The sequence below is a fragment of the Mauremys reevesii genome, linkage group 7, assembly GCF_016161935.1.
Source record: "Mauremys reevesii isolate NIE-2019 linkage group 7, ASM1616193v1, whole genome shotgun sequence".
Taxonomy (NCBI): Eukaryota; Metazoa; Chordata; order Testudines; family Geoemydidae; genus Mauremys; species Mauremys reevesii.
The window spans coordinates 12940166-12959514 of NC_052629.1; the positions used below are offsets into that span (position 1 = coordinate 12940166).

General features: G+C 41.7%; 1 protein-coding gene across 29 annotated transcripts in view; it reads left to right on the forward strand.

The window, feature by feature from the left end:
* Positions 1-19349, forward strand: part of ATRNL1 (attractin like 1) — a 1032651-nt gene that overhangs the window by 272333 nt on the left and 740969 nt on the right. The window contains exon 15 of one of the 29 annotated variants that reach the window (XM_039547675.1): positions 5220-5367. The exons of the other annotated variants lie outside the window; for them this stretch is intronic. Within the exon in view, the coding sequence (XP_039403609.1) occupies positions 5220-5233 (14 nt within the window). The 3' untranslated portion in view covers positions 5234-5367. Of the gene's footprint in view, positions 1-5219; positions 5368-19349 lie in introns of those variants that run through there. 29 annotated transcript variants of the gene reach the window in all.

The window sequence follows — 19349 nt, forward strand, 5'->3', positions numbered from 1 at the left end:
GGTTACCTTTTCCGTAACTGGTGTTCTTCGAGATGTGTTGCTCATGTCTGTTCCACACCCTGCCCTCCTTCCCCTCTGTCGGAGTTGTCTGGCAAGAAGGAACTGAGGGTGGAGGAAGCGCGCAGCGTCCCTTATACCATGCTATGGAGGTGCCACTACAGGGGTCACTGGGGCGCTCCCCTACTGCTAGGGGAAAAACTTCCTGCACCGGTGCACATGGAAAGCACGCACACCTACTGTGGAATAGACATGAGCAACACATCTCAAAGAACACCAGTTACAGAAAAGGTAACTGACTTTTCCAAAACATCTGAATAAGATATTTGGAGCTGAACCCATTTGAGATCCACGTGAAGGGAAAGTGTTTGAAAAGGAAGCTGTATGTCCCTTTATGCTAATATCACTGGAATGGACATTGATTTGGCTCGTAGATCTATACTATATAGGTGAAATATAGAATAGTGAAACCAGAAGATGAGAAGAAAATGTAGGCATTTGAAATGTACTGTTGCTGACATTGATCCATTCCTGGAAAAAAGCAATCTAGAGTGGATATTAAAATTGTGACGGTGGGATTGGTTGTGAAAAAATAAAAAAATATTACAGGAACATTTGGACATTCATTGTCTGAAGTATAAGCCTTCTGCAGAATGATTTAAGGGTGCCAAGTATGGGGCTGAAGGCAAGGCAAGTGAAAATTGCTGAGTAATATTACAAACATTTGTGGATTTTCTTTGAAGGGTGGACTATCACTTTTTTTTAAAAGGGAGAAATTCATATATTCCTTTATCAAACGATATTTAATAATCCAATTGTGCAAACTTTATATTTATTTAAAATAAACAACAAAAACGTGCCCCATTTGCCCAAGTCTCTGGGTACATTTATGCCAGTTAAAAGTCCAGTCATAGTTCAAGCATTAGACTGTCTCAAAAAGGCTGTAAAAAGGGCAATACCTAAATTTACAACAACCCGCTCAAAAAATATAAACTAAGAGGCAACATCCCTAGTAAAAAATCAGAGCCTTCCTTAAAACCATTCCTACCAACCAATCTTATGAAGAGACAAGAATAAATAGATGGGATTTTCAACAGTCCTTGAGAACTAATAAACAGTGGGAAGGAATTCTAGATAGGAACTCATTGAGAATACTCAATATTGAAATCTAAGTAGTATTAGCAAAGAGTTCATCAGCTGACCTGAACTGTTCCAGTAGTGCATGGGGGGAAAAGGGAGGGGGATGGTCTCTTAAATAGCTTGAACCCAAACTACATATGGCTTTGTACATTTGCTTCCTGAAGTGAACAGTAAACCAATATAGAGTGCACAGGTGTGATGTGCTGTCTCCTGCCAACCCCATTAGGCAGCTGAGCCCATGCCTCTGAGCTATTTCACTTTGCACCAAATCTAGTTTTTTTAAATATTACCCGTATGTTGTACCTCAGAATTTCTCATTGCTATTTGATTAATATTTCATCTTTTACACTTTACATTTGTTTGTACCTTTAATACAAAGGGAAGCCTAATTACTTGAGGACAAGATACGTTTCAGATCAACATATAATGGCTTACACTTCTATTTGCCGTAATAAAACATGTAGACCAAATAATTCACTTGATTATCTGCAGTGGTTATATTTTGTTGTCACATACAATTGATAATCAACAGTGTCAGGACCAGAATGTGAGCAGTCTTGTATAGTGGTTAGAGCCAGGGACAAGCACAGGGAGCCAGAGTCACAGGACAGAGTTGTAGTCAGGAGTCATTAAGCAGAGCCAATGGTCAGAGTCAAGGTCAGAAGCGAGCAAGGGAGCAGGACTGGATTGGAGTAGGGCAGGAACAAGGCTGAATGCAAGGCAGGAACAAGGGGCTGGAGCAATCACAGCTGCAGGCTTAAATGTTGAGTAGTCAGGGAACTGCTGCTTAGCTTAAATGCAGACCTTTTGACTTCTTTCAGCCTATTGGGCACACTGGCCAATCAAGCCATTCTGCTGCAGCCCAGCTGGGCTCATTAACCTGCCTGAAAACTGAACTGACTAGCGCTAGGCTCAGGTGAGGGGACTCAATCCCATGGTTCCTGACAAATAGCACAGGTCCTGGGATATTTGTAAATGTAGTTTTAGGAACTACATATAGAAGGAGATTTTTATTCTACTTCTTGAAAATATACTATGATTTTTTTTAAAATTGTCATGCGACATTATTTCTGTTTAAGATAATTACTGCAGTTAGCACAGTATTTTTGTTTTCTTACAAATCACATTTGCCATGCATTATTAAACTGATAAAATAAAAAAGAAATAGATGTAGTAATTTTATCCCTGTATTTTAAAAATTGTGTAAAGATTAATTAGATACAAACTTAATCTTCTGTGCCATTCATTTGGCCAAATTAAATAAATAATCTCACAGTGCACGTCAGACATAAACACATTTTGTTCTGGAAACTACAGCAAACATTGAATCTTTGCTTTATTGAAATTTTCCTAGTTATGAAATAAATAAAGCTCTAAGCTTTGAAGACAAAAAGTGCTATATTATCAGCATCATGTTTCATACCATTCTCCATGCAAATGATGTAGTATTGTTTTGCTACAAGTTCCATCTGCTAAATGGGTGTTGTCTAGAAACAAACTGAACTCTAGAGATAGAACCTATACTGTTTTGTCACATTCTGGCCTATAGGATATTGCTGATTATATCTCTTATGTGTGGCATAGTTATATATTGTTTGTTCTGGCTTTTTGTTACCCACAAAAGCTATTTATTATTTCCTGTATTCCTCTGCAGTGATCATTGTTAAAGACTGAATTTTCAGAAAGTTTAGATGCTTATTGCACATGCATATACTTGTGAAGGCTGAAGGTTCAGGAATCTGGAGATTTTATGCACATAATGCAATGCCCTAGTTTTCATATTTTAATAATCATTACCTTGTTTACGTACATGGCAACAAATATCCTGATCATCGGAACAGAAGAATGACAAGGCTGTAGGATGGAATGAGTTTTAAAAACATTGGAATTGCTAGGATATTAGCTGGTGCGGGTATCTTACCTGGATTGGTGTTCAGATAACTCTGGCAGCTCCTTGAAGCTCTTCCCCTAGTTACTCATTGTCCTGGAGGTAGTGGGCTGTGGTTGAGCTGTTAATTCAGGTGATCTCCATATGTGTGCACCAGTCAACATTTAACCTGTTGTCACTGCCAGAGATCAATGTGGCTTTTTCCCTGGTGGCCAGAGACTCCAGGTGTATCACTGGAGGAGATTTTTACCTGATTGAATCCTGTGGCACCTTATAGACTAACAGACGTTTTGCAGCATAAGCTTTCGTGGGTGAATACCCACTTCTTCGGATGCACTTCTTGCATCCGAAGAAGTGGGTATTCACCCACGAAAGCTTATGCTGCAAAACGTCTGTTAGTCTATAAGGTGCCACAGGATTCTTTGTTGCTTTTACAGATCCAGACTAACACGGCTACCCCTCTGATACTTACCTGATTGAGTGGCCTTCTCACTATATAGGCCCATCACAGGCAGGGAAGTCAAGGCAGTCATCATCTCAGCACCTTCCTTGAAAACTCTCATGTGGCATCAGCCAACAAAAATAAATAAATACGAATTGTTACATGACAGCCTCCACCTGCTTTCACAAGGAATGCTAACATGGCTGGACAGTATTGGACAGGGCCGACTCCAGGGGTTTTGCCGCCCCAAGCAGCCAACAAAAAAAAAAAAAAGAAGCCGCGATCGCGATCTGTGGCAATTCAGCATGAGGGCCTTCGCTCCGACCAGGATTGAGGGACCCTCCGCCGAATTGCCGCCAAATAGCTGAACCTGCCGCCCATCTCCGGAGTGGCCGCCCCATGCACCTGCTTGCTAAGCTGGTGCCTGGAGCCGGCCCTGGAATTGGAAGTATGGTCCCTCTCAGCTTTGATAAAGTTCCTCCTCTACCTTGGTGGGTCCTGCGCTTATTAGCAGGTTTTGCTAGCCTCAGAGATCTTCCTGTGTTGGATCAGGAGTTGGGAGGTTTTGGGGGAAACCCGGGCCCACCTTCTACCCCGGGTTCCAGCCCAGGGCCCTGTGGACTGCAGCTGTCTAGAGTGCCTTCTGGAACACCTACACGACAGCTACAATTCCCTGCGTTACTTCCCCATGGCTTCCTCCCAACAACACCTTTGTCCTCACCACAGGACCTTCCTCCTGATGTCTGTTAACGCTGTACTCCTCAGTCCTCCAGTAGCACGTCCTCTCGCTCCCAGCTCCTTACGCACACCTCACTAACTGGAGTGAGAGCCTTTTTATACCAGGTGTCCTGATAAGCCTCAATTAATTCTAGTAAATTCCCAATTGGCTACAGGTGTCCTAATTAGTCTGCCTGACGTAATTAGTTCTAGAAAGTTCCTGAGTGTTCTGGAATAGTCCCTGTTATCTTACCCAGGGAAAAGGGACCTGCTTAACCAGGAGCTAATGTATCTACCTTCAACCACTCTCTTGTAGCCATCTGGCCTGACCCTGTCATACAGCCTAATAACTGCATGGTGTAAGGGCTTCTCCCGGAAAGAAAAAAAAATAAAGTGAGATTCAAATCTGTTTCATGCAGGTATATTGGTTTTTTGGTCTTTGGGATCAGACAAATCAGTTCCCAGATATCCGCAAAAAGAACAGGAGTACTTGTGGCACTTGAGAGACTAACAAATTTATTTGAGCATAAGCTTCCGTGGACTACAGCCCACTTCATCAGATGCATGCAGTGGAAAATGCAGTAGGACGATATATACACACACACACTCACACACCATGAAACAATGGGTGTTGCCATACACACTCTAATGAGAGTGATCATTTAAGATGAGCTGTTACCAGCAGGAGAGAAAAAAACTGTTTGTAGTGGTAATCAAAATGGTCCATTTGCAGCAGTTGACAAGAAGGCGTGAGGAACAGTAGGGGGGGAAATAAACATGGGGAAATAGTTTTACTTTGTATAATGACCTTTCCATTCCCAGTCTTTATTCAAGCCTAATTTAATGGTGTACATTTTGCAAATCAATTCCAATTCAGCAGTCTCTCGTTGGAGTCTGTTTTTGAAGTTTTTTTGTTGTAATATTGCGACTTTTAGGTCTGCAATTGAGTGACTAGGGAGATTGAAGTGTTCTCCAACTGGTTTTTGAATGTTATTATTCTTGACATCTGATTTGTGTCCATTTATTCTTCACTAGACCTGCTAAATTGACTGCCGATGCATTGATTGCTGCACGTCGATCCCCCAGAAAGTGTAGACAAGCCCTAAGGTGCCTTGCAACCACCCTGTATTAGGACCTGGGATCTGAGGTGGTGAATAACACTTTGCAAAACTTAGGCAAAATCCCTGCTATGTCTTTCCACCTTTTCCACTGCTCCCCAGGACAGTGCAGAAGATAGGAATGAGGGAGTGGCAGTGATATTGTTTGGCTTTCTGGCTGAAAAGGCTATGACTCTCAGGCTTGATTAACCTAGTGTTGGACTTCGGATATCTCAAACGCACAGAGGAGGTCTGCTGCTGTAAACTCAATCCTCCAGGACAAGACAGGTTTAAAATGAATATTTGGATGACCTGACCTGAAGAAAAGCTCTGTTTAAGCTCAAAAGCTTGTCTCTTTTACCAATAGAAGTTGGTCCAATACAAGCTATTACTTCACCTATCTTGTCTCTCTACTTGGATGAAGTGATTATTGCTGTTACTGATCCTGAAAGAGAAGTCAACAAAGAAATTTTTTTTTACTTGCTATTACAGAGCCATAGTTTAACTATCATGTTAAACCAATGAAACATAGCCTTGAGTTCCCCCATGTGGGTTTTACAGTGGATGAATAAGAGTTTTGAAGCAAAAACGTCAGGTTTCTGTATTATAATGTTTTTAGTATGTTCAAGGAAAAATAGTTTTGTACAACCCCTAATATTAAATGTTTCTTTAGGGCATTAAACATATTCCAACCCTACAAGGTAAAAGAGCATGATCTTGGAACCACATTCTGCTTGTTGCAGCACTTCCCAGATTGAACTCCTGAAGGAGGGGTCATTATATTTCCTATTCATTAGAGTAGGTCTCCCAATGGCTATCATCTCCAATCAGATGGAAACTTTTCATTTTTGAAGTTGGGAGCTTTCTCTGAGAACCTTCTTTTACTTCAGGCAGGTAGTTCTCACAACTGTCATAGCATTCATACTAAGTCAATTGAATAAATATTCTTTAGTCAAACATTGAAATCCAGTTTATAGGAGTACTGATGATCTCAGGGCAGCGTAGTTGTGTCTCCTGTACTGAGATCTGCCAGACAACCATTGGTTCATCAAATTCTGCTATTGATCTTCCACTGTTAACCAATGCCATTTCCTCTGTTTGATAGAAGTCTTCTCTAAGACTTAGTGCCAGGGGAACATGGAAAAATGTATATAATCTAACTCATTTTGAATGTCAATTTTTAAAGGATGATTATGCTACCCAATTTATAGGCACACTGCTTTGAAAATCCCATTGTAATGGGATTTGTGGATTTTAGGAGGAAGAAGAAGAGGAGAACTTCTCTGGACTTCCCTGAAAATTTTATTTGTTTGCGTAATAAAGTGCACAGATCTGGCCCACCCTGGAGACTAATGGACCATCCAGAATAGAGATAGAAATTGAAGTCTAAGGCTTTGGGTTTGTTGTTATTAGGTATAATTTATCATGTTCTACAGTAGGAGAACCTTGAAGCATATATTTTATATTACACCTCTACCCCCATATAATGCGACTGGATATAACGCGGTAAAGCAGCGCTCTGGGGGGGTGGGGGTACACTCCGGTGGATTAAAGCAAGTTCGATATAACGCGGTTTCACCTATAACGTGGTAAGATTTTTTTGGCTCCTGAGGACAGCGTTATATTGGGGTAGAGGTGTATATGCTTTACATTGTTTATATATATTACTATCTGTAATTGAAGAAATATAGATTTAAATTATGCTGGCTGTTGAAGTTCTCAGTTGGAGGGATCTTCATGAGATGGGGCATTCCCTATGCTGCCAGTGACTGAAAGGTCTGGTTCTGCCTCCATGATTCCTGCAGACTGAAATACACATTATAATGGATATGTGGACCTTATCACTTGCAGTAGCATGGGCCATGTGGAGTCCTTAAGTTTCCTAAACCTCATACTCCCATTGTAACTGGTCCTTTACAAGGTTATGTGGGAAGAGGCTCCTTCCACCTCCCTCTATTCTTTCCCACTCAGAGGTCATGTCTACTCTGGTCTTAAACTCTTTGAAATTCTACCACCATCACTTCCTGAACTGATTATTAGAGCAGTTTTATTTGCCTACCTGGTAATGTCTTTTTTATAAATGTTAAATTGCAAAAACTATCCTCAATTAATGCTAAAAAATCCTTGAAAAATGCAAGCAAGTTACTCACTCACTTCATCAAATGCTAATGCAGACTTTGACTGATCATTTACAAGAACCTGCAAAGACTTGTTGCTTACAAACCTCTGCTGTGCTTTTCTTAAAAAAATAATCTTGGCTTCATATTTCAAGTAACGAACTGCACTTGCTAAACTCTACAGTAAATGAAAGCAATATACTAGTTATAACGGTCACTACTTTGAATGGATAATTTACCATGGTTGTTTGCTCATACTTAGTACCCACAGACTTACTTATATAAGCATTTCTACACTGGCAAGTAATGTACTTCATGTAGGTTTATGAAGGTATGTTAAAATAATGCACCACTGGATTGAGCCTGTTAATACAGTGACTGTGTTTCATTGTTCTGAATTTTGTTGTATTTGTTGTCATGTTTCTGAGAGTGGTTTTGGATAAGTCTGTTTTATTTGTGATAAGTGAATCATAGCTAGTTATTTTAAGGATTTTAGTGAAATTTTTATCTGTCAATATTTTAAAGAAAAGTTTGGTCAGAAAAATTTGATAAGATATAGAAGTTCATGTTGAGTTAGGTACTTCTGTAATAAACTTACAGCTTATTAAAGAATTATAGAGTAGGAAAGAATATTATGGTTGAAGTAGGATCCTCGGTGGGCTAGGTGACCTAGTGGTTAGAGTCCACTCGGCTGCAGGGGAGGATAGTGGTAGGGGAGCTCAGGCCTGCCCACTCCACTGAGCTCCGACCCAGGGCCTTAGGAGGGTCAGCAGCGTTGACCCCTGGGGAGGGTTGTGGACCCTCAGTGTTATCCTCCCTGGGTCGCTTCCTCCTTCTGCTCTCTCCGCTTCCAGTCCCAGATAGAGAGAAAATATAAAAGGGAAACCAAACTATCAGCCCAACCAGGCTCAGCACACAGTCCCTGGTCTCTCAAGGAGGCATCTTGGACTTCTTTTTTTCAGGAACCTGTAGAGTCGGTCAACACTTTTCCACAGCCTTCCCCTTCTGAGCAGGGTTGCTCCCTTTTCAACCCTGTCTCCAGTTGGAGCATGCTGTTCAAGGTTGGAGGAGCGGGGCTAGCTGGGACCAGTATAGTCTTTTAATCTCTTCCATCCCAGTGTGAGGTTTGTATACCCCATCACAATGGTATAGACAACTGACTCAAGAGTAAGGGACAAAAGGGTATGATTAGAGGATCAGTTTTCAGGTTGGAAAAGAGTTACAAGCAGAGCACTCTAGAAATTGCTTTTTGGAACCTCTGAATTATTGTGAATAGCAAATAAATTAGACTAATTTACCAACTGTTTATTCCGTAACAGATATTCCATAAACAGTGAAAGAGACTAAATTTGTCAGATCAGTTATTCATGACAAATTATTTCCTCTGTTATTGATTTAAAATCAATAGTACTTGTACTGTATTTTTTCTATTCTGCTGACTTTTAACCTTAACGTTAATTCAGAAGTCGATTCCCAAAAACAAAAATAATTAAAGGGATGGAAATTCCAAGTTGCAAAAAAAGTAACATCTGGACTATAAAATGAAACTGATATGACAAAATCACTGTGTTCTTTATCTTTCACATTTGAGTCCTGGAGAGAATGGGTAAAGTCTACAATCAAAACTTTGCAGCTCTTTGAGTATGTCCCTCAGGGGACTACACATCAAGATGTGCCCTCTACTCAAGGGGCAGAAAAGAAACGGGGAGTGCCCTAAGTTTGTCCTTGCAAGAGTCTGTGAGTATGTCTCTTGCTGGGAGTGTCCTCCTTGGGTTGAACCTCAGGGGAAGGCAGCAGGAAAACAGAGGGCCCCTGGATAGTCAACTCTCAGATGAGGGATCAGGTGAGTGGACAGGGCCAGTACCAGAGGTAGAATTGGTACCCCAGGCTCTGGGGAGGTACCTGAACCTTTACTGGCATAAAGATTTGATAGCTAGTTGACCGGTGGAGTAGTGATGGGGAAAGTCGTGTCAATACTGACTGGAAATCTTTCTTGGTATCCTGAAAGAGTCTGCATGGGAATCATGTCGGTACTGGATGATGAAACACCATCGAAGATGGCATAGACAGAGAGCAAGTAGGTTCCATAAAATAAGTCGGTACCAGCAGAGATTGTCTCTCAATTCTGGTGATGCAGAGGTCCTCTGGTCCAGGCTTTTCCATGGTACAGTGGGCTCTGAAAGCAGTGCAGCTATGGAGCTTCTTGCAGCCAGGGGAGGTACCTGGAGGTGGGTCTGAAATCAGCCCCCCTCCCAAGAGCAGCTGTGCAGAGGAAGACCTGTCCCTCCCCAGCCCAGTGGACTAGCAGGCTGAGGCTGGTGATTGATAGGATTTCACAGTCCGTGACATGTTTTTCATGGCCGTGAATTTGGTATGGATAATGGTGCTGTTCTGATATTCTTAAATTTTGGGGCAGAGTAATATATTAATGTATTATCTGTCTGAGAAGTCATTCAGAAGTTGTTTGGTTTTGGTCCCTGTGGTGGGGCAGTGCCCCACTCCCGAAGAAAAAGGCTGGAACAGGCCTTTGAGGTTGCGCAGGCTGTCAGCCAATCAACAGAGGCCTGTTAGGAGCCAATCAGGGCAGGGCAGAGGCAGCCAATCAGGGCCGGGTTAGGCCATATATAAAGGCTGCCTAGCAGGAGGAGAGACATTCTCTCCCTGACTGCCAAGGGAGGAGAACTGGTTCCTGGGCTGAAAGGTAGCACCTTGGACAGAGCAGTGCTGGGGAAGGACAGAAGGAGCTGGGGAGCTCCACCCGAGGAAAACCCCAGGCTGCAGGCCTTGCTACAAAGGGCCGAGCGGGTGCACAGGCATGAAGAGGAAGCGGCCCAGGGACAAAGTCTGACAAGGGGAGAGAAGGAGGGCAGGGAGGCTACTGCTAGAGGGTCCCTGGGTTAGGACCCAGAGTAGCGGGTGGGCCTGGGTCCCCCCCTTTCTCCTTGTACTACACCTGGCTAAGGAGGAGAGTGGCCTGGTACAGGCTGTGGCTGGCCCTGTGACAAAAGGGGCTAGACTTTGAGGCTGAAGCCGGCCACCGGAACAGGTGCAGATGGAGGACTGCTGATAACATCAGACCCCTGGAAGGGAGTGAGACCAGAGCAGTGGGCATTGCTGGGGAGCAATGCGGGTCCAGACACCAACAGGGGAGCAGATGATGGATGGGACACCACCGCAGGGTGCCCCGCAGAGGACAGAGCTAATTCCCAGATGTGTCAGTGGGACGCCCTGCGGTGGTGAGTCCCAACCCCGTCACAGTCCCCAGAAGACATTTGGGACTTTTATTATTGCAAAGGGGATGCACCTTCTTTTTCCTTCATCCTTTTGGATAGAAGCAGAAGTGATTTGAAATTTGGTAGGAGGTAGGTTTCAATTCTTTATTCCCCACCTCAACGATCTTTGGCAGCATATAACTACCCCATTGTACCCTGCTCAAGTATCAACCACTACATCCCACAGTGACAAGCAATCACATGAGTCTGGTGTTTCTGGTACTAATGCTCAGTAGTGAAGTAATTAGTGATGTTTATATTATTGTGAGATTTCAGTATAATTATCTCATTGAGATAAATGGGATCACATCTCTAAGAGCTATTGTTTGTTTACAGATTCATGTTCTTCTTTTGAAGGCTTTCTTTCCAAATGTAAGGGATAGAGAGATGTTTTTGTTTTAAAAGGAAACTTAGATTCTGGCACACATTCATGTGGCAATTTAAAAAACATTGACATTTATATGGTAATATACATGGCATCATGGTCATAAACTGTGCCCACAGTAAGATTTGATCTTAGTGAACTTTGAATATGGTGGTGACACATTGATTTGACACCTGTCACAAGTCTGTCTTCAGATCCTTCAAGATTATAGCTGTGGTGTTAACCCCTTGGAAATGACTGACATTCTCACTCTGTTACGGAAATTAAATTAATTTCTGACACTGCTGTAAGACTAATTACTAAGATATGTAAATGCTAGGTACTGTGCAACTCCTGTGGAGTTGAGTACCATAAGGTCTGCAATTACTCTGGCCATCCAGATCAAACTGTCTGTTAAAATATGGAGTTTGTGTATCAGTTAGGTATGCAGTAGTCTGCCTGCAAGGGCAGAATTGTTAGACACTATTGTTTTGTGGCAAAACCTGGACCAAATCCCTGAGATATTAAGGGTATGAAGCAGAGTAATAGAATTATATTACATCTATGTTTTTACAGAAATAGGCAGACGATAGTTTAAAAAACGTAAGACAAAAATCCCAGACTGTGTCCTGGGCTGCTCACCTGCCCAGGGACATAAAGGGGTTTTACCCTTCAACACCTTATCCTTATGCATCTGTGGAGCCACCTCAAACCTTGAATCTGGTCGTGCAGGGGGTAAGAATGCTATGCCTCTGCTACCCGCCACCCCAATCAGGCATGGAGAGAATGGACAGAGCCTTGGCGCTTGCTTACTCTATTCCCATTCCTGGTGAGGTGCATCTATCTGCCTCTTAATCAGGAAAGTGGCAATCTATCCCTAAGACTCTGAAGTCAATGGGATTACTTACTGAAAGTTAAGCACATGCTTATGTGGTTTGCTGGATCAGGGCCAGAGTATTTAGTTCATTGCAGGATTGAGACTTATATAGGTACAATTACTTTGTACCCTTAATTATTATGAATGTGCACATGCACAAACTTTACTGAAGTGCAGCGTTTGTTGTCTTGTTACATTATTAAAATATTAAATTTTATTTGTGCATGTTTCATACTTATTATACAACTTTTTTATTTTTGAAAAAGTGTATTTGCTGTATATTTAGGGAATATAGTATTTGTGCATTTTGACCTTTCCTTGCATTTCAGAAGTCACACACCAAAAATTCCAGGATTGTGGGAGGGAAGAGGGAAATGTTAACTTTTAGGGTCATTCTTACAAAATTACAGTAAATAATTTAGGGCTAGATGGAGACTAAACCCTAAGCCCAGTGTATGGGGCAACACCCCGCTGAGTCAGAATTCTTGTGGAGATTCTGTTTTGCTCATGATGTGAGGAGTGTGCTGTTGACCTGTTACTAGATGTACTTACTTCACCACCCTTCCATTCAACCATTTCCCACTTCACTCCTTGTCCCTGGCTGCCCACTTGCTCATGGGGAGGAGCTAATAAATAGTGGCTGCTGGTTGGAGCCTGCTTTCTCTTGTGCACCCAGACTCAAGATTCAAGTAGATCAATCAGGACACATTAGCGAGTCAAGATAGACACAGGGATTTTAAGCAGCAGCCACAACTTTATTAAACTTAACACAGAGGAAGGCACTACCCACCCTGTCGCCCGTACTTTCAAATATCGGGCGTTTTAAGTGATTCCACTGTGGAGGTACAGGGTTCCTACCGTATAACCCATAACAGCTTATCCCTAGGACTCAGCTAGCTCACTCTCCTGAATCCTTTCACATACACTCCTCTCTCCCTTGAGGGGGACAGAGGATACTAAAATGGGGAGAGGACTTTGGCCCATGAATGCCATGAGGTCTCCCCCTATCCTGTGGGCACAAAGCATATCAACAGAATCCCAGGTCTTTTGTTTTACTTCTGGGACCCATCCCTTTTAGCCTTCTAATCACACTGGAATCTGGCTGAAAATTGTGATGAACTAACATTCCTACCAGCTACTGCCACAAATTATTATTCAACCTGACTGTGCCTCCAGAATGCTGCAAGGAAGGTGAAAAACCCAGCAGGCCCCCGCCAATTTGGTCCCAAGGGGAAGAAAACATTCATCACAATGATTGTGCTTAATTTTTTGACACTGTATTGTAGTAGAATGTGCAACTCTTTCATGAAATGTTGATAATTTTTATTTTATATTGTAAGATGCACAAAACTGCTGAGAGATTCCCCTATATTTGGGTGATCTTCTTTGGGATGGCTATGCTGGTGTTGGGACTGCTGTACGCTAGCAATAAGGTACAAAGCAGCCCTAAAACAGAGGGGAAAATCTACCTCCATACCTTACAGTTCTTGTATGGCTTATACCCAGCACTGAAAGAAATTTAAATCAATATCCATTACACATTTTGTTCTGTCATAGTCACTTCTTGTGTTCTTGTGCTAATTTGTGGCTTTGCCATGAACTCAAAGCAAGGGGTAGTACATTGTTGTGCTGCTCTTGGAGTAGACCAGAAGGCAAAGTGTGATTGAGAAAATCACATTCTGCTTTCTGGGTTTCCCCTTTGCACCAAGGGGAAATACCCCTTGCCATACTGTTACCTGGTGTAGCATTCTTCCTACAGAGCACTGGTGTAGTTATGCTAGCTGGCACGAGTAATTAAAGGTCACCTCATGCCCCCATACTCACTTGTGCTGCTACAGATAGGCCACTATCTGTTCCCATTGGTGGTTGTGATATTCTCACTTTATAGGATTGATGAACGTTGTATGTTAAATAGTATATAAACTGCTACCTAATTTTCTATAATATTATTGTAGGCTTGCAAAAAATAGTGTGTGTGTGTGCATACACACACACACACACAGCTCTACCCCGATATAATGCGACCCGATATAACACAAATTTGGATATAACGCGGTAAAGCAGTGCTCTGGGTGGGCGGGGCTATGCACTTCGGTGGATCAAAGCAAGTTCGATATAACGCAGTTTCACCTATAACGCGGTAAGATTTTTTGGCTCCCGAGGACAGTGTTATATCGGGGTAGAGGTGTATATATATTGCCCATTGTTATATTTTCTGAAGCTGAATCTTATTCATTAAAGCAGAGTCTTCAAAAATGTGGGCCACAAGGGAACTAGTCAGAAAGCTTGGCATGGAAGATGCATAAATGAAGATGGAAATAATAGATGGTGGAATTAAAGGCAGGGGGTATGATTGGTTTTATTTTCCTGACGGGGAGCTCAGCTTTCAAAAGTTTGTAAAAAGCATTATAGGATATATTCAGCAGAGAAAATCTTAAAATTGTGCAGATCTTGGTCCCAGATGGGTTATTTAAATTAAAACTCTGTTGGTCTATTCAAACAGTTTCGGTTGGTTCTGCATATGATTTGCCTAGGGTTAAAGAGATCATACACATTTTTTTCTACCCCTATCATTGTATCCACAAATTAATTCACTGTGGACTTGAGTCTGTTCCTTCACTAGGAAAAAAGGTGTTTTCTTAACTCGTTAGGTAACTGGAGTTAACAAACATGAAGCCAAGATAGTTTGTAGTGTTCACATGAATTAGTTTTTAACTCTACCTGCTATGGGGGAGCCTAATCTTTCAATCAACCTGCTAACTAGTGTGAAAACTACAACCTTAGCTTCACTAGGATTTTAACTTAACTGCAGTTAAGAACGGACCATTTTTTCCTAGCGAAGACGAGGCCTGGAAGTACAACCAGAGTTTTAAATCTGATGGATTTTTATGCTGATCAAAGTTTATAAAACAAGATGGATTGGGTCATATCAATTATTTGATGGGAAGCTTGAAAAGAAAACCAGTGCTCCAGAGAATGGTGGTATTCATCTGGTGATTCAGTAGGTACAGCTCTTACCCTGAAGTTGAGAGGAATCTTAAAACAGAGTCTGTACTACTTTTGATGAATATGGTGCTTTTTGCAAGGGTATGGGTGTCAGCTATGATGTCCTGGCTGAATTCTCTCTTCAACAATTACATTCTATGTGCCTAAGTTATCCCTTCTCCTTTCAAATAAAGAAGTGTGTGTTCTCTTATTGTTTCAAATATGGCACTTACTGAGGTATCTGGGTGCATTAGAAATGGTTATAGATTGATTGATTTGGCAGGGAGTGTCCAGGTGTATATACATATTAATAAGAGTAGTGTTGCTGGAACAGAACAGCTGCTTCATCTGCTACCTGGATGTGGCTGCATTTCAGGACTCTGTGTCTGTATAAAGAATTTTGGGATCATTCAGTAAAAGGACAATGCAGACTAAAAAAGATATAATATTCCATAGTGTGTTTCAGGCAGGCCTCTATAGAATCATAGAATCTCAGGGTTGGAAGGGACCTCAGGAGGTCATCTAGTCCAACCCCCTGCTCAAAGCAGGACCAAACCCAACTAAATCATCCCAGCCAGGGCTTTGTCAAGCCTGACCTTAAAAACCTCTAAGGAAGGAGATTCCACTACCTCCCTAGGTAACCCATTCCAGTTCTTCACCACCCTACTAGTGAAAAAGTTTTTCCTAATGTCCAACCTAAACCTTGCCCTCTGCAACTTGAGACCATTACTCCTTGTTCTGTCATCTTCTACCACTGAGAACAGTCCAGATCCATCCTCTTTGGAACCCCCTTTCAGGTAGTTGAAAGCAGCTATCAAATTCCCCCTCATTCTTCTCTTCTGCAGGCTAAACAATCTCAGTTCCCTCAGCCTCTCCTCATAAGTCATGTGCTCCAGCCCCCTAATCATTTTTGTTGTCCTCCGCTGGACTCTCTCCAATTTATCCACATCCTTCTTGTAGTGTGGGGCCCAAAACTGGACAGAGTACTCCAAATGAGGCCTCACCAGTGCTGAATAGAGGGGAATGATCACGTCCCTCGATCTGCTGGAAATGCCCCTAATTATACAACCCAAAATGCCATTAGCCTTCTTGGCAACAAGGGCACACTGTTGACTCATATTCAGCTTTTTGTCCACCATAACCCCTAGGTCCTTTTCTGCAGAACTGCTGCCCAGCCATTCAGTCCCTAGTCTGTAGCAGTGCATGGGATTCTTCCGTCCTAAGTGCAGGACTCTGCACTTGTCCTTGTTGAACCTCATCATATTTCTTTTGGCCCAATCCTCTAATTTGTCTACGTCCCTCTGTATCCTATCCCTACCCTCCAGCGTATCAACCACTCCTCCCAGTTTAGTGTCATCTGCAAACTTGCTAAGGGTGCAGTCCACACCATCCTCCAGATCGTTAATGAAGATATTGAATAAAACCGGCCTCAGCACCGACCCTTGGGGCACTCCACTTGATACCGGCTGCCAACTAGACATGGAACCATTGATCACTACCTGTTGAGCCCGACCATCTAGCCAGTTTTCTATCCACCTTACCGTCCATTCATCCAGCCCATACTTCTTTAACTTGCTGGCAAGAATACTGTGGGAGACTGTATCAAAAGCTTTGCTAAAGTCCAGAAATAGCACATCCACTGCTTTCCCCTCATCCACATAGAACCTGGATTTCTGCTGATAGATTATATTAATATAATGTAATATCATATCTAATATATAGATTAATATTACACTAAATGTAAATTCAGTTTCCTGTCCAATACAGTATTAGTAATAAAATACTGAGTTGTTTGCATGTTACTGAAATAAATATTGAAAGCTTTCCTTCCTGTCTGGAAAATGCGTTAGTTTGACTCCTGAGACTAACTTTAATTTCACTTGTAATCAAAGAGTTTGTTTACATTTGTTGTTAAAAAAATAGAAATTTGTTTATAGATAATTTTTTTAAATTACATACTCTAATTCCAGTCTTTGATAATAGCAGAGATAGTACATATTAATTTGAAAATCTATGAAAACAGTATTTAATAAAAAGAATGTTATATCATTGAACAAAAAAATCTATAATTACAAATGGATTATGAGTGTGCTGTCCCAAAGAGAATGTAAAGCAGCAGCTGCAATGGATTAAATTTTATGTATTCTTGAGCACTTAAGTCATAAATGTAGCTCTGGTGCAGTCTGTACTAGCAATTAGCCATTTATCACTGCAGTATTAGAAAAGCAAAATCATAACAGTATAATGCACTAATTGCTTCATTTAGTAGTCAAACTCAGGCTTTCTTTTTTTTTAATGCAGTTTAGGGATTTGTTACTGTGTATGTACGCTCTGTTGTGGATGTTCCACCTGTAGTTAAAATTTATTTCATGCTGTTTCAAACAGGTCTGGCTTTACATTTTGCTGAGAGGAGGGACTTTTTTATCATCAGAACAAAGAAAAAGCTTTGTTCTACGTGGAACAAACTGGAAAATAAGTTTGCTAGTCTTGTGCCAAACTTTAATGATATTTTATTTGCTGTCCACCCAGAATCCTAAAACACGGAGCCAAACAAAAAGTGTATGCAGAGTCCAGAATGAACTTTGGTGCACTGACTATACATTTCTCTTTTAATTAAAAGGAGCTGAAAGTATTTGTAATTGTTAATGACAAAAAGTCTGAGCTAAAATCTTATCGGGGAAGAAAAATGGTTTGACAGTGGAAGAGAAGAGCATCTTATATGGCTGGGTGCCAGCCTTGCTCTACTGTTTAATGTCCCAGAATGATTCTGGCTGAAGTAAATGTGGTTAAAGAATAGCTCTGGCCGCAACTTTATTTATAATTCCAATTAAACTTGTAAATAAAACTTCAAGGTTAACTGGGTATGTGGCAACCAAGTCCCCATGCTTCGTCATTCCTGACATGGCCCTAGAAAGCCTAATATAAGCAAAAATCTTCCCCTTCTCCTAAATGCATTCCCCAGATAGCCTCCCAAGGATTAGAACACTGGCGGGGGGGCGGGGGCAGTGAGAGGAGGAACCAATGCACAATAATGGGGTCACTGCCCTTTAGCTGGGGCTTTTGCTGGCACCAGTAGGCTCCATCTGCATGTGGGCATCCCCATGTGATTCAGGAGCACTGGGAGAGCGGAGGAGGGAAGAGCCAGCAAACAAATGTCTTGAAATTACTTCCACTACATTACTCCACACACTTGCCAAGACCTGCCAGGTAGATACCTGGGAAAGAATTCTGTATAGTAACTCAGAGCCCTCCCCATCTAATATTCTGTCTCTAGCCATTGCGGAGTTTTGCTACTGGCAGTCGATTGGCCACCTGCCATCATAGGCAGTCCCATCATACCATCCCCTCCATAAACTTATCAAACTCAGTCTTGAAGCCAGTTAGGGTTTTTGCCCCCACTTCTCCCCTTGGAAGGCTGTTCCAGAACGTCACTCCTTTGATGGTTGGGAACCTTCACCTAATTTTGAGTCTGAACTTGATGGCCAGTTTATATCCATTTGTTCTTGTGTCCACATTGGCACTTAAATAACTCCTCTCCCTCCCTGGTATATTATCCCTCTGATGTATTTATAGAGAGCTATCGTATCTCCCCTCAGCCTTCTTTTGGTTAGGCTAAACAAGCCACCTCTTTGAGATTCCTCTCATAAGGTATGTTTTCCATTCCTCGGATCATCCTGTTCCAATTTGAATTAATCTTTCTTGAACATGGGAGACCAGAATTTCACACAGTATTCCAGTATTCTATTATAGGCAGAGATAGAATTGGGGTATTATAGTGGGGAGAAAGACAATGCGATTCTAAGTATTGTGCTTTGTTTTGCAGTCTCTCTCTGACATACGGGAGTGCCTTTTCGAATTGTTGCATAAGACTCCTGCAAAAATCTTGGGCAGTGCTTGGAATGTTTACCTTGTACTTGTCCATAGAAATTAGAGATGTTTGTATGGAGCTTTTAAGTCACAATTCAGTTGATTTTGTTTTATCATATTGCCAGTACACAGCATGGCTATTGTATTACCTCTATTAAAAATAAATTAGGTGTGAGGTCTCTAGTGATGACATCACTCGTAGCTTTCAAAGCAACTTGTGTAGGCTTAGTACAAAAAACATACACAAGTAGAATCTCTAAGTGGATCCCACATAGCTCATATTTTTTGCCATCTTTGCTTCTCTCTCTCATGCCTACAGCTTTCCTCACATGCTTTTCTGGCTTTTACTGCAAAAGGGCTGTCTAACTCATTTAACACTCTTCAGCAAGATACAGTATAAAACCTTTTAGTGACCTAAGTACATTATTAAATTTACAAGGGTCGATCTTATGCTAGGGCTTTTAACTTTTAAAATGTCTTAACTGAAGGTACCCAAAATAGTGTTTACAGGAAAGACCAAAAGCAAATTGTAGTTCAAATGAGTAAAGACCCTGTGCTCGAAAGACATCTGCCAGGTATTGGTTGC